General features: G+C 45.8%; 1 protein-coding gene across 6 annotated transcripts in view; it reads right to left on the bottom strand.

Moving 5' to 3' along the window:
• STYXL1 (serine/threonine/tyrosine interacting like 1) overlaps positions 1-15,970 on the bottom strand; it is a 76,576-nt gene that overhangs the window by 26,234 nt on the left and 34,372 nt on the right. For all 6 annotated transcript variants that reach the window (XM_047779828.1, XM_047779831.1, XM_047779829.1 and 3 more), the window contains 2 exons: positions 6,959-7,020; positions 3,242-3,383 (listed from right to left, as the gene is read on the bottom strand). In XM_047779828.1, coding sequence (XP_047635784.1) covers positions 3,242-3,383; positions 6,959-7,020 — 204 coding nt within the window. The remainder of the gene's footprint in view (positions 1-3,241; positions 3,384-6,958; positions 7,021-15,970) is intronic.

The raw sequence follows: 15,970 nt of genomic DNA, 5'->3' as shown, positions 1-15,970 counted from the left end.
CTCCGAACACCCAGCTCTAGGTAACCACTAATCTAATTTCTATGGATTGACCTAATCTGGACATCTCATAGAAATGGAATTATACAATATGTAGCATTTTGTGTCTGGCTTCTTTCATTGAGCATAACGTTTTCAAAGTTCATCTATCTTACAGCAAATATCAGCACTCCATTCTTTTTCATAGCTGAGTAATACTCCATTGTGTGGCTCTCCGCCTTTTGTTTATCCATGTGTTGATGAACATTTTGTAGCTATTATGAATAATGCTGCTGTGAAGACCCATGTGCAAGGTTTTGTGTGCATGTGTTTAACTTTTCTTGTATATATACTGGGGACAAAGAATGTATCAGTGAACAGAGGATGCTGCAGCCATCAATCCATCAGCCATGCAACTGCCCCTGACTGTGCCCAGAGGGGATTCAGGATGGAAAATAGCAGGATACTGGCTCTGGATGGCTGAGGTGCATATCAAAGAATGATTGCAATGAGCCCAGACCCTTGCATCTCCCCATACATAGGAAAGCACTAGTTCATTAACTTGAGATGTCTGGTTTTCTTAATTAACAGTAACCTTTTATGTTCTGACTACCTTTTTCTGTTGCAGAACTCTTATATACCCAGGCTCCTCCGTTACCTCTTCGGAGCCGTCCCTCCGAGCTGAGAGGCTGCCTCCTGGGCTTCAGTCCTCATATCGTCACCAAATAAAACATCATTCTCAACTTTTAGCTTGTGCTTTCGCCCTCCCCCGCAGGGAGGAAACACCTAGGAGAACTGCCAGACCATATGCAACAATGCTTAACTTTTTGAGGAAGCACCAAACCATTTCCCCCCTTTTTACATTCCGACCAGCAGTGTATGAAGGTTCCAATTGCTCCACATCCTCATCAACACTTGTTATTACCTGCCTTTTCGGTGACGGCCATTCTAATGGGTGGGAAGGGATACCTCATTCTGACTTTGACATCCGTTTAATCTTAACTGCCTCCCTCAATCTGCAGAACCACTATTAGACTGTACACAAATTAGATCTGTGTGACAGGATAGAAGAAAAGGTGCCTTGAGGGGGCAAACTGTACGTGTGTGATTCGGGGGTTTTGCTGTTCTGCGGCTGTGATTTCTTCCTGAGTGAGGATGAGGGCTCCGTAACACTAAAGGGAGGGAGGGAGGTATAAAGGGTAGAGGGGGTGTCTTTATCAACCACTCTTTCCAAGGATATCCAGGTCCAGGCTACAATCCTAGGACTGCAGGTGGGAGTCCAACAGGATGAGTTTAGGGAAGAGGGGACAAGATCCTGGCTAAGGACCTCCTACGAAGACTGGTTTAATGAAAGGTGGAAGCCTAGCGCCACCTAGTGGCCACTGGTGTGAATGCCCAGCCCATGGAACACCATTCCCACATGTTAGTCTCAGAGTCACAAAGAGCAGGGTGCAGTGGGGTGGGGGACTGGGCGGGGAATGCAGCAGAGCAGATTAGAACTGACCATGTTCCAGCTCAGGGCTGGAGTGATTGCCCTGTTCTCTAGCATCACCATCCAGGACTTAGGAGACCAGACAGAGCTGAAGGGCCTGGCTTTGAATTTTAGCCCCACTACTTACTAGTGTGGTGGTTTAAAAAAATTCTCCCCCTGGAGTTCCCGTCAAGGCATTGCTGTGGCTGTGGTGTAGGCTGACAGCTACAGCTCCAATTAGACCCCTAGCCTGGGAACCTCCATATGCCGCGGGTATGGCCCTAAAAAGATAAAAGACAAAAATAAATAAATTCTCCGCACAAATTCTTTCAAATGCCTCCCTTTAAAAGGTTGAGTTTAGGGGTTCCTGTTGTGGCTCAGTGATCAAGAACCAGACTAGTATCCCTGAGGATGTGGGTTCGATCCCTGGCTTCGTTCAGTGGGATCTGGCATTGCTGTGGCTGTGGTATAGGTCAGCAGCTGCAGCTCCAATTAGACCCCTAGCCTGGGAACCTCCATGTGCCGTGGGTGCAGCCCGAAAAAGCAATCAATCAATCAATCAAAGGTTGAGTTTAGTTCCCCTCTCCTTGAGGACAACTACATTTGGTGACTTGCTTCTAATGAACAGAATGTGGTGAGAGTGACAGTTAAAGTCCCAAGACCAGTTTGTAAAAGGTTCTTGGGGGGTTCCCAGCGTCGCTCAGCATATTAGAAACCCAACATAGTGTCCGTGAGGATGAGGGTTCCATCCCTGGCCTCGGTCAGTGGGTTAAGGATCTGGCATTGCTGTGAGCTATGGTTTAGGTCACAGATGCAGCTTGGATCCTGCGTTGCTGTGGCTGTAGTGTCAGCCAGCAGCTATAGCTCCGATTCAACCCCTAGCCTGGGAACGTGCATATGCTGCAGGTGCGGCCCTAAAAAAAAAAAAAAAAAAATGGCCCATGGCTTTCCTGCTCTCTTTCTCAGATCACTCGCTCTGGAGGAAACCAGCTCCCCTGTCGTGAGACCGTCTGAGCAGCTGGTCCAGGCGACAAGGATCTGAGGACTTCTGGCTGTTGCCATGTGAGTGACTCATCTCGGAGGGACCATCCTGGCCCAGTCACATCTTCACAGGACAACGTGGACAGACACTGTACGAGGACTGTCCAACAAAGCTGCTCTTGAATCCCACAGAAACCAGAGATAATTCATGTTTCTGGTATTCGAGTTTTGGGATAATTGGTTACACAGCAACAGATACCCAAGGTCCCGCACCTGGGGGATGAGTTGAGTCACTTCACCTTCCTGGACCCCAGTCTCATCTTGAAATGGGGGTGCGACCTCTCAGGAAACAGGCCTCCCAGCCTTTCATGCTTCTACACATCCTCTGAACAAAGGCACCGGCTTTTCCAGGAGCTCGCATAACCAACAGCGTTGGACGAGAGACACAGTTTCTCCCCACAGTAAGGCCTTGTGCCCTTTTGCGAACCAAGATTCAGGCCCCCTAAGCGCCGAGTTCTCCGATAATACCGCCCACTGCATACAGGCTACTTTTACTGCTCTGAGAAATCAACAAAAAGCCTCTGTTTGTCTCTGACTCAGGAGCCCCACGTCTTTTGCCAGCATCCATGGAACCACGGCGGGCTCACTCATCAGCTGGCAAGGAAGGAAAAAGGCCAGACCCTTCCCAGTTCTTGACACTGCCAGGCTCATAGGGTTGTTCTGTGGTTGGCAGGAGGAGGACCAGGGGGAGTTCCTGGCATGTGGTGAAAGTGCTCACTAACTTGTGTTCTTGCTGCTACTGGCAAAACCTACCTCCGTTGTCATCGTCAGTGTTGTCATCATCACTGTTGTTTTTCAAGATTATCTCCAGCGAGCTGGTGTTGTTATCATAGACCACACAGTATTTCACGCACTCCAGATCCACAGACTCCGGGATAAGATATTCATCTGCTCGCTAAAGAAATGAGAGAAGCCTGTTGGCAGGTGGGCTCAGCTGAGTCCCTGCTCCCTGTACCCCAGCACCGGGAGGAGCTGGGGGTACGATGCTGCCTGTTTCCTTGACTACACACAGCCATGGAAGCACTGCCAGGGGACCAGAGAGTCTGCTAAATTCCAAGGATCTTCCACACCCGTATCCCCTCCTGGGGAGAGCCGCACAGCTGACTGGACCAGAGATAAGTGTCTGAACAAAGAGCAGTGGTCTGCTGGCAGCAGGGCTGTGAGGTGCCCTGGCACCAGTGCTCTGAGAGCCGTCGTGGCCACCTGAACTAAAAACTACATCCTCTTTCTGGGGAAGAGTGTTGGTGATGGGGACCGCATCCAAAATCGGCCATATAAAGGGCAGTAAGCAGAAGGCTGGAACACACAGAAGTCCTAAGTGAGCAGGGGTGATGAGGCAGAGGGTCCACTCAAATGGAAGCTCAGTGACAGCAGGAACTTTTGTCCATTTACAGCCACTGATGTATCCCGAGCTTCTCAAACAGTGCCTGGCACCCAGTAGGACATAAATATGGTTAAAAGAAGGACTGGGGAGTTCCCGTTGTGGCTCAGTGGGCTAAAAATCCAACTAGTATCCATGAGGATGTGGATTCGATTCCTGGCCTCACTCAGTGGGTTAAGGATCCAGGGTTGCCGTGAGCTATGGTGTAGGTCACAGGAGTGGCTCAGATCCCACATTGCTGTGGCCGCAGCGTAGGCTGGCAGCTGGCTCTAGCTCTGATTTGACCCCTACCTTGGGAGCATCAATATGCTGTGAGTACAGCCCTAAAAAAGATAATAATAATAATAGTAAGATGATGGCCTGAGCAAACAAGAGCCACAGGTCAAGAGGAGGAGCTGGGGAGTGGCCGAGTCATCATTCTGGTGGGCCACCAGGGCAGGAACAGCAGCCGCCATCTGCCAAGAATGTGAAGGCCTCTCCCAGCCCCACGATGGCCCTGGACCCCAAAGGGACACTCAGAGGTGAGTCTTCTCTAGTTTTCCACGCTTCCCGAAAACCCCTGCTACTCGGGAGACCCTGAACCTGACTCTGTCCCTTGTGGTCTGAGTTGGCTGTCACAGAGGCCCTGACAGGGGGCCTTCGGGTGGGACAGGACAAGTGCACACCTACTGCGCTTCAAGGCAGAGAGGTAAGGTCTATGGGGGTACAGGCCAGGGACATTCCCCAGGCCCATGGGGAGAGAAATCCTATCTGTCTGAAGGAACTGGCAGGCAGCGGGTGCTCAGAGGGTGAGCAGGATGTCACTGGGTGATAGTGAGCCGAGAGGCCTGGATGTGCAGAAGAACGTGAGCAAAAGGGCAAAGTGGGATCAGCCCCAGAGGCCTGAGCAGGTGGGAGAGCCGGGGCTGGACACCCGTTCTCCAGTCGTTCCTCGAGGGCTCCCCTTGCACGTACACTGGCCTAGGCTCTGGCACACAGAGATTCAAAACAAAGGGAAAAAAGAGACATGAAAGGCCTGGGTTGGCCCGGAGGTCTCGGAAGGGCCGCGTGGGGGAGGGGGCATTTGGGACGAGACCATGAGAGCAGGCAGAAATTCGCCAGATGGACAGAGGCTGGGGGAGTGAGGCAGGCAGAAGGAATAGGTATCAGTCATTCATTGTTTAGTCAACAAATAGTTACGGAGCACCCACCAGAGGCCAGGGACCAGACTGAGCACCCAGGATACAATGGAGAACAAAGCATTCTTTGTTCCTGGGTCCCAGACAGCAGTGTGTCCTGGGGACCACACACGCTGTCATTTCCTACACTGTAAGAGAACACTGGTTGTGTAAGATGCACCACCAATTTCACAGCGGCCGTGACCAGGAGCATCCACAGAAGGAATGTGCTGCCACATAACAAGAGTTCAAGCAGGGAGGGAGCAACCAGCCCTGGGAAGACCTGAACTCTAGCACCCAGGCCTCCCTCCCGGGTGCTGCTCCTTCTGTGTTCCCTGCACGCTGGCTTCGCCTTCTCAGACCACTTTGTCCTGAAGCCTGAGTCACAGCCACCAGCGATGATCAGAGTCCCATCCTCCAAACTCCACCAGCAGAAGAGAAAGAGCCACTTTCTCGAAATCTAATTCTGACTTGTTATTTGCTTCCCAGGCCTATCCCATGGGTCTGGATCCTCTTCTGGGGAAGAACCAGTAGACCCCATGGTGTGAGCAGAGAGAGGAGGCATTCCCCTCTGAAGAGAGGGGGTTCCCAGCAGAAAAGATGCTGACCACATTCACTTTGGGTGGTGGGGCAGGGACTGTCACTTTAAGGGGCAGATCAATTGTCAGATATATTCCAACTTTACAAGAGTTAAAACATGAGGCTATATGCACGTCTTAGAACCCAGGACACGGGGCAGGGCAAGGTCGTGGCGTCCAGGGAGAGTGGAAGCAGGCCGGACCCAGATCCTTGAGGGCTGTGAACCCTGACTTGAGGGCTGTGTGTCCTGCTGGGGCTGGGCTTCCCCGAGGCCTGTAGTCCGCTGGCCAGAAAGGAGGGGACGGGAGGCCTGAGGTGTCAGCCTGGCTGATAGGTTCTGAGGGGCTGAAGCCAGGAGAATACCTCCTTGCCAGAGCTGGGGGTGCTGCCAGAATCAAAGGAACATGCGGATGAGAGGAGCGAGTCAGAAACTGAAGGTCTAACATCACTCGGGGCTCTGAATACGCACGAAAGGCCTGAAATGGAGACAAAGAGCAAGAGTGTGAGCTGGAAAACTGAAAATCCAGGGAGGAGAAAAGCAGACGACAAAGAGGCACTAGGGCAGGGCAAGGGCAGGGTCCCGGCAAGCTTACCCCAGACACACCCCGGGGCAGGGGGCCACTCCGGCCGGTGCTATGTGGGGAGGCACCCCAGGAGGAGCACACAGCCCTGGGAACTGGGGAGTTTGGGGGACAAAATTTTGGAAGTAAAACTGATGAGACGGGCAACGGCATATGGAAAACCAAACCCGTAAGCGTGGGGCAATCTCTGAGCAAGAAAGCGCACTGACGGTCAGATACACCAGAGCAGAGGAGCGGTTCTCAGCAGGCGCCAGCAGGAGAACAGGAAGCCGAACCCAGAGAAGAAACCAGGGGAGCCAAGGAGAACTTGGAAGCCAAGAGCAGAGAGTGTGGTCAGGGCTGCAGGGGTCAGAGGGGCCCAAAGAGGAAGAAGACTCCCCATGGGGCCCTCACAGCAGGCTTCTACTCACTCTGCAGCTGTCTGTCCCCTGAGCCCCACAGAAGCTCCGAGATGCAGGAACAAGGAATTAAGATCAGCTTGTATTCTACTGTATCCCTGGGTCTGGAACACTGCCTGGCAGTCAGGGAATTAAATCAGTGTGATTTGCTCAAGAAAGCTGTTCACCATGACTGGGGTAGGTGGGGGGCACCTCAGGAAGTGTGTGGCAGTGGAGGAGACCCTCTTTATGGGTGCGTAGGGGCGATCCTGCCTCTGCTGCCCACAGTATCCAGTCGTCGGTGCCGCCTCCTGGACGTCGGATAAAACCGCCCGTTCTTCCCACGTTCCGGTGAGGTAGCGAGTCTGCCCCAGACCCTGACTTTGCCCATATACCTTCTTCACGAGAAGGGCTGTCATCACGTGGCTTTCATCATACTCCCGTTTGGTCCGCACGTCTGGAAAAGAAAAGTATTTTGCAAAGGAACACATGACCAAACCACCCAGAGTCCTTACAGCAACAACTTAGCGTATCTTTGTTTGGCAGTTCAGCCACAGTTGCAGTCAGTTTAAAATTCAAGCTGTCCTGTCCTAGGCTGCCACGCAACTCCCTTGCCCCAGCATACCCACACCCACACATCCTCTTAAGCAATAGCGAGACTCTGCATCTATGATTTGGGGGCGTTCTCTCTGAGGTCCAAAGAAGCAGGGAAAGGAGAAATCAAAGCCAGAATGGCCGCATAAAAATACCCTCCTGAATTTTAGACCCAAATCTAGACTAGAACCTAGGAATTGAGGTTTTTACGCTCCTGCTGGGTCAGAAGGTATAGTATTGATGTCCTCAAAGTCGGGAAGAACATGGAATATCAATCCTAAAAAGGACTGTTACGCATAAGTCTTAAGGACCGTTATCCAAATTACACAAAGAATTCTTAAAATTCAACAAGAAAAAAAAAAATCCAAATTTTTTTTTGGCTGTACCCCCTGCATGTGGAAGTTCCCGGGCCAGGGAGTGAACCTGCATAGCAACCCAAGCCACTGCAGCAGCAACAACACTGGATCCTGAACCTGCTGTGCCACCAGGGAACTCCAATCCAATTTTAAAATGGGCAAAAGATATACACATACCACATCGAAGAGATACAGATGGCAATGCTATAAAATTGGGATGTGACGGTCATTGTACAACTACAAATAAAACTTAACGAAGTTGAGAAAAGATCTATGGATGGCAAATCAGCATATGAGAAGATGCTCCACGTCACATGTCATCAAGGAAATACAGATGGAAACAAGTTACCACTGCACAGCTGTTTGCGTGGCAAAACTCCAAGACAGAGACCACGTCAAATGCTGGTGGCGAGGACGTGGAGCCACGTGACCTGTCGTTTGTTCACGATGGAAATGCAAAATGGTACAGCCGCTTGGGAAGACAGTTTGGACATTTCTAATAAAACTGCATATGCTCTTAACAGCAACTGCAATTGTGCTCCTGGTATTTACCCAAATGAGTTGAAAACGAAGAGCCGTTCCCACTGTGGCACAGGGGGTTAAAGGAGCTGGCGTTGCCACAGCTGCAGGACAGGTTGTAGCTGTGGCTCCGATTCATTCCCTGGCCCAGGAACTTCCATATGCCGTGGGTGCACCCATAAAAATACTAATTGATTTAGTTCTTAAAAAAGAAAATGAATGACCACAGATGCTTATAACAGCTTTTTCATAAGTGCCAAGACTTGAAAGCAGCCAAGATGTCCCTAAGGAGGTGAATGGATAAATAAACCATGGTATATCCAAACAATGGAATTTAGTGAGACCAAAGAAAAAAAAAAAGAGAGAGAGAGAGCGAGCTATCAAGTCCTACCAAGTCATGAAAAGATATGGAGGAGGAGAGTTAAGCGACATAAGCGATATAAGTGACAGAAGCCAATCTGAAAAGCCTTCATGTTGTGTGGTTCCCACTATATGACATTCTAGAAAAGACAAAACAATGCAGAGAGTAGTAAAAAGATCCGTGGCTGCCAGGGGTTAGTGGCCAGGAAGGGTGGATAAGCAGAGCGTACAGGATTTTTAGGTCAGGGAAAGTATTCTGTATGATATTATAATGATAGACACATGTCCTTATGTATTTGTCAAAACTCAGAGAATGTACATGGACCCTAATGCAAACTGCGGGCTTTGGGGGATAATGATGTTTACCAGTGTAGGTTCACCAAAGGTAACAAACAGGCTTTCTAGGATGGGATGCTGATAGATGGGGTGGGAGGGGCTGTACCAATTCGGGGTCAGGGGCTGTACAGCAACTCTCCGTATTTTATGGTCAATTTTACTGTGAACCTAAAACTTCTCTAAAAAATAAAGTCTGTTTTGTGTTTGTTTTTTTCTTCTCACAGCCACACCTGAGGTCTATAGAGGTTCCCAGGCTAGGAGCAGAATCAGAGTCATAGCCACTGGCCTACAGCCACAGCAACACTGGATGATCTGAGCTGCAGCTGAAACCTACACTGCAGCTTGCAGCCGGCGGCAACATGGGAGCCTTAACCCACTGAGCAAGGCCAGGGATTGAACCTGCATCCTCAAGGATACTAGTCGGGTCCTTAACCCACTGAACCACAATGGGAACTCCTAAAACCTATTTTTTAGAAAAAGACGTAAGAAAGCACTAACCACCAAAGAAAACATTGATAAGTCTAATCCTATTAAAATTAAGAACTTCTCTTTCCATTGAAATTCAACGTTCAGAAAGTAAAAGGGCAAAGCCAGAGACTGAGAGAAATGATCTCTAGTACAAACAACGAACAAAATCTTGTATCCAGAACTTATAAAGAACTTATCAATCAATGGGGGAAGGAAACGTCCCATCTGAAGATCTCTTTATCCGAAGACGTGGGGATTACAAGACATCTTTAGAAACGGCTCAAGACCACGTCCCTAGGCCTGACTCCACCCCTTTAAAGTGCCCGCCTAAGATAACTCAAGGCTGCCCAAGAACCGACTGTGTGTTCCGGCTGACACCTGAAGGTAGGCCCCTGTCTCCCAGCCTCTGTGGAGGCTAAGAGCCTCACTTGGATAAGCACCAGTTAGCAACCCGCCTTGGGTTTTACACGGTCCAACTCCCATCCCCTCTTGGTAGGTTTTTACTTCCCTGACTCTGAGCCTCACCCCCCCCCTCCCCCACTCTCCCTTTAAAAGGCCCCCATCGCCGCCGGTGTGCAAACCGAAGTGGAGCTCTCTGCCGTGTTGCAACAGTCTACTACCGCTTCAACTCTGTCCTCACCACTGCAACTAGTGTCTGGCTTTGTTTATCTTTAACACTATTTAACAATAAAAATGAACAAACTACAGGATGGCTACAGACTACAACATAAGCGAATCTGAATCATAAATCTTGAGCAAAGGAAGTCACACACATGGTCTACGTGGCGTAAAAACAGGTGAAACTACTTGTATAGTACATTGTAAACACAGATGTAAAAACCTGAAATGACTAAGAAGCCAAGTCTAACAATGTGCACCAAAAAAAGTATATCACGGAGTTCCCGTCGTGGCTCAGTGGAAACAAATCTGACTAGCATCCGTGAGGAGGCAGATTCGATCCCTGGCCTCGCTCCATGGGTTAAGAATCCAGTGTTGCTGTGAGCTATGGTGCAGGTCGCAGATGTGGCTCGGATCTGGTGTTGCTGTGGCTGTGGTGTAGGCCAGCAGCTATAGCTCTGATTCAACTCCTAGCCTGGGAACCTCCATATACTGTGGGTGTGGCCCTAAAAAAAAAAAAAGACTAAAATAATAATAATATATCATGATATAGTAGGAACTATGTCATACTAGATTAAGAAAATTTTTAATTCATATCATGAAAAAAAGTTCTCAGTAAGTTAGGTATATATGGTAACTTCTTTAACCTGATGGGTAAATTACTAAATATTTATAGCAAGTATCATACCAATTGATAAAGTGAGAAACTAGACAAGATGCTCACTATCACTGTAACAGAGAAGAACAAACCTGATTCCATACTGGATCTATCCCTTTATCTCTAACCTTTGTGTTCTGTTGCCTGTGCTTAGTCATGCTGGCTGTACACTTTTGTAAAGGAATGTTCCCTATAGCCTGAAATATAAATGGTAGCCCTTTCTTAAGGTTCTCTCAGGCTTGACCCCCTCGCCTTTAAGTATAAAAGGGGCCTGAATTTTAACTCGGATAGGATAATTCTTTGGGACGCTAGTCCACCATGTTCTTGGTCTGCTGGCTTTCTGAATAAAGTTACTACTCCTTGACCCAGCACTTTATCTCTTGATTTATTGGCCTGTCATGCAGCAAGCAGTACATGCTTGGACTTAGTAACACCACTGTCCCTTTTGAACACTGTGATGAAGGGCAAAGGGCATAGGAAGGTAGTGAGATAAGAAAAAAATAAGTGTGCAAGAATTGAAACAGAAGAAACAAAACTTGTTATAAGCAGGGAAACAATTGTCTACACAGAAAATCCGAGGATCGCAAATAATTAGAATTAGTAAAAGAGCCTATCAAGGTTGCTAAATACAAATATATTTTAAAAATCAGTAATAGACTGAAAGTAGAGAAAAAAGATAATGTTTTCAAAGAGAAAAAAGCTTGTAGTATTGAAAAAAAACAGCAGAGACTAAAGAGATGGGTGTTCATACAGGCAATTATTCAGAAAAATCTTATGAAACCAAGAAAAGCTACAGGAAAATATAAGCTGAAGCCCATTCCTCAAAAAATCCTGTGAATGATGAAGAACTGGGACAAAAAATAGAAAGAAGGTATAAAGCCAATTCAAAAATAGTCACCAAGTGTCAAAGGATGATAGCAAAGTAAAGGAGAATAAAAAACATAACTGTATGAAAAAAAGTACAATAATAAAAACTCTGAACTGTAAATCAATTTTTAAAAAGAAAACTAGTGGAGTACTCTTGTGGCACAGAGGGTTAAGGATGTGACTGTCGCTGCAGTGGCCAGGCCACTGCTGTGGCATGGGTTCGATCCCTGGCCTGGGAATTTTAAATAAATAATAAAAATAAAACTATTAGAGCTCATCAATGAATTTTGTAAGGCTGCAGGATACAAAATTAACACACAGAAATCTATTGCATTTCTAGACACTAACAATGAAAGATCAGAAAAAGAAATTAAGGAAGTAACTCCATTTACCACTTCATCAAAAAAAATAAAAACCTAGGAATAAACCTACCTAAGGAGGCAAAAGACCTGTACTCTGAAAACTGTAAGATGCTGATGAAAGAAATCTAAGACGATACAAACAGATGGAAAGATACACCATGTTCTTGGGCTGGAAGAATCAATATTGTCAAAATGACTATATTGCCCAAGGCAATCTACAGATTCAATGCAATCCCTGTCAAATTAACAAGATAATTTTTCACAGAACTAGAACAAAAAATTTTTACATTTGTATGGAAACACGAAAGACCCCCAAACAGCCAAAGCAATCCTAAGAAAGAAAAATGGAGCTAGAAGAATCAAGCTCCCTGGTTTCAGACTATACTACAAAGCTATAGTAACCAAAACACTATGGTACTGGCACAAAAACAGAAATATAATTCAATGGAAGAGGATAGAAAGCCCCCTCCCAAAAAATCCCCACACACCTAAGGTCAATTAATCTACAACAAAGGAGCTAAGAATATACAATGGAGAAAAGACAGTCTCTTCTATAACAGGTGCTGGGAAAACTGGACAGCTTCACATAAAAGAACGAAATTAGAACATTCTCTAACACCATACACAAAAATAATCTCAAAATGGATTTTAAAGACCTAAATTTAAGAGCAGATACTATAAAACACTTGGAGGAAAACTTTAGGCAGAACACTCTTTGACATAAATCACAGCAATATTTTTTTGGACCCATCTCCTAGAGTAATGAAAATAAAAACAAAAATAAATAAACAGAGCCTAATTAAACTTACAAGCTTTTGCACAGCAAAGGAACCTAAACAAAATGAAAAGATAACCCACAGAAAAGGAGAAAATATTTGCGAACAAAGCAACTGACAAGGAATTAATTTCCAAGATAACCAAACAGTTCATATAGCTCAATATCAAAAAACAAGCAATCCAATAAAAAATTGAGATGTAAATAGACACATTTCCAAAGAAGACATGCAGAAGATCAAAAAACACATTGCTAATTATTAGAGAAATGCACATCAAAACTACAATGATGCATCGCCTCACATGGGTCAGAATGGCCATCATTAGTCTATAAACAGAAGTTCTCCTGTGGCACAGCAGGTTAAGGATCCAGTGTTGTTATTGCAGTGGCTTGGATCACTGCTGTGGCGCAGGTTCAATCCGTGGCCCAGGAACTTCCACATGTCATGGGTGCAGCCAAAAAAAAAAAAAAAAGTCTACAAACAATAAATGCTACAGTGAGTGTGTAGAAAAGGGACCCCTCCTACCCTGTTGGTCAGGATGTAAATTGGCACAATCACTATGGAAAACACTATGGAAGTTTCTTAAAAAACTAAAAATAGGAGTTCCTGTCTCGGCGCAGCAGAAACAAATCCAACTAGGAATCATGAGGTTGCGGGCTGGATCCCTGGCCTCACTCAGTGGATTAAGGATCCAGCATTGCCGTGAGATGTGGTGCAGGTCAGAGACGTGGCTCAGATCCAGTGTTGCTGTGGCTGTGGTGTAGGCTGGTGGCTACAGCTCCGATTGGACCCCTAGCCTGGGAGCCTCCATATGGCGCAGGTGCAGCCCTAAAAAGACAAAAAACAACAACAACAACAAAACAACAACAACAACAACAACAAAACAAAAACCTAAAAATAGAGGGAGTTCCCTTTGTGGCTCAGCAGTAAAGAACCTGCCTAGTATCTATGAGGATGTGGGTTCAATCCCTGGGCTTGCTCAGTGGGTTAAGGATACAGCATTGCTGTGAGCTGTGGTATAGGTCACAGACATTGCTTGGATCCCGAGTCGCTGTGGCTGTGACGTAGGTCAGCAGCTGTAGCTCTGATTCCACCCCTAGCCTGGGAACTTCCATATGCCCCAGGTGTGGCCCTAAAAAGACAAAAAAATAAATAAAATAAAAATAGAACTATCAGCAATGATATCACAATCCAGATCCTGGGCATAGATTCAGAGAAAGCCATAATTTGAAAAGATACGTGCACCCCAATATTCATCACAGTACTAGTTACAACAGTCAAGACACGGAAGCAAGAGAGCAACAGATCAAGAAGATGTGGTACATATATACGATAGAATATTACTCAGCTATAAAAAAAAAAAAGAATGAAATAATACCATCTGCAGTAACATGGATGGACCTAGAGATTTTCATACTAAATGAAGTCAATCAGAGAAAGATAAACATCATATAATATCACTTATATGTGGAATCTAAAAAAAAAAAAGATACACATGAATGTCTTTACAAAATAGAGTCACAGGAGTTCCCATCGTGGCTCAGTGGTTAACGAATCTGACTAGGAATCATGAGGTTGTGATTCGATCCCTGGCCTTGCTCAGTGGGTTGGGGATCCGGCGTTGCCATGAGCTGGGGTGTAGGTTGCAGACACGGCTCGGATCCTGCGTGGCTGTGGTTCTGGTGTAGGCCAGCAGCTACAGCTCCGATGAGACCCCTAGCTTGGGAACCTCCATATGCCGCAGGAGTGGCCCTAGAAAAGGCAAAAAAAAAAAAAAACTTATGGTAACCAAAGCGAAAGGTGCAGGGAGATAAATTATGAGTTTGAGATTAACATATTCACACTACTCTACATAAAATAGGTAACCAACAAGGACCTACTGTATAGCACAGGGAATTCTACTCAATATCCTGCAATAACCTATATGGGAAAAAAAAATCCAAAAAAGAATGGAGATTATATGTATATAACCGAATCACTTTTCTATACATCTGAAACTAACACAACATTGTAAATCAGCTATAACACAATATAAAATAAAAATTAAATTTAAAAAAAAACAGAGTTTCAAAACACATAAAACAAAAATTGGGAGTTGGCTCAGACCCAACATTGTCTTTATGAGGATGCAGGTTTGATCCCTGGCCTTGATGAGTGGGTTAGGGATCGAGCATTGCCACAAGCTACAGTGTAGGTCACAGACACGGCTTGGATCTGGTGTTGCTGTGGCTCTGGCGTAGGCCGGTGGCTGCGGCTCCGATTAGACCCCTAGCCTGGGAACCTCCATATGCCACGGGTACGGCCTTAGAAAAGACAAAAAGATGATAAAAGAAATAAGAGAAATAAAAATAAACAAATAAAATAAATAAAATAAAATATATTTTAAAAATAAAATAAAATAAAAAATAATAAAATAATAAATAAAATTAGTAGGACTAAAGGAAGATACAGGCAAAACCACAATGGTAGTTGGGGACTTTGACAACTATCTCTCAGTAATTGATAGAATAAGGAAACACAAAAATCAGTGTGTATGTAAAAGGCTGGAACGGCATCTCCACCAACTTCCCCTAATTGTCACATATAATATACTAAATTCAACAACTGCAGAGTATGCATTCTTCTTGAGTAAAAGATTCAAGTCAGACCATACACAGGCCCTAAAACAAGTCTCAATAAAATTTTAATGCACCAAAAAATTTTAAAGTCATATAAAGCTAAATCAGCCTTATTTTTACTGTTGAAAAACTGTGTTCTGTGTTTATTTTAAAAAATAAAGGGGAGTTCCCGTCGTGGCGCAGTGGTTAACGAACCCGACTAGGAACCATGAGGTTGCGGGTTCGATCCCTGCCCTTGCTCAGTGGGTTGACGATCTGGGGTTGCCGTGAGCTGTGGTGTAGGTCACAGATGCGGCTCGGATCCCGCGTTGCTGTGGCTCTGGTGTAGGCTGGTGGCTACGGCTCCAGTTAGACCCCTAGCTTGGGAACCTCCATATGCCATGGGAGCAGCCCAAGAAATGACAAAAAAAATAAAAATAAAAAATAAAGATTTGAGCATAAATATCTGTAAGAGCAGTACAGACCTCATATATTGACTTAGAGGGAGAAGATACCTCTAGACATTTGAGATAAACGCACACAACTGCATCGTGTACTAGCTAATGTTCCTAAGTGAACATGCAAAGAACTCTATAGCTAATTTTTATTATATATAATTTTTCTACAATAAGGAATATACAACTTGGACAAAAAAAATAAAATAAAAGCAACAAGACTGCTGATGGGAGGGGCCTGCTAGGGTGAAACCAACTTCTCCCATTGATCTTCTTCTCCACATGGGGCCTATTCCCAAAAGTCTCCTTCCCAAAAAGATAATCAAGAGGAAAAAGCTGACATGCAGAGTTAATCGAAGGGGACGTGCAGGTGCAAAGGATCTCTTACCACCAACACCACTGCTGCCAAAGGAAAACTTAAAAGGAGTCAAAAACCCAAAA

The sequence above is a fragment of the Phacochoerus africanus genome, chromosome 5, assembly GCF_016906955.1.
Source record: "Phacochoerus africanus isolate WHEZ1 chromosome 5, ROS_Pafr_v1, whole genome shotgun sequence".
Lineage (NCBI taxonomy): Eukaryota > Metazoa > Chordata > Mammalia > Artiodactyla > Suidae > Phacochoerus > Phacochoerus africanus.
The sequence above is the reverse complement of the archived record's forward strand: the minus strand, read 5'-3'. Positions and strand labels throughout refer to the sequence as shown.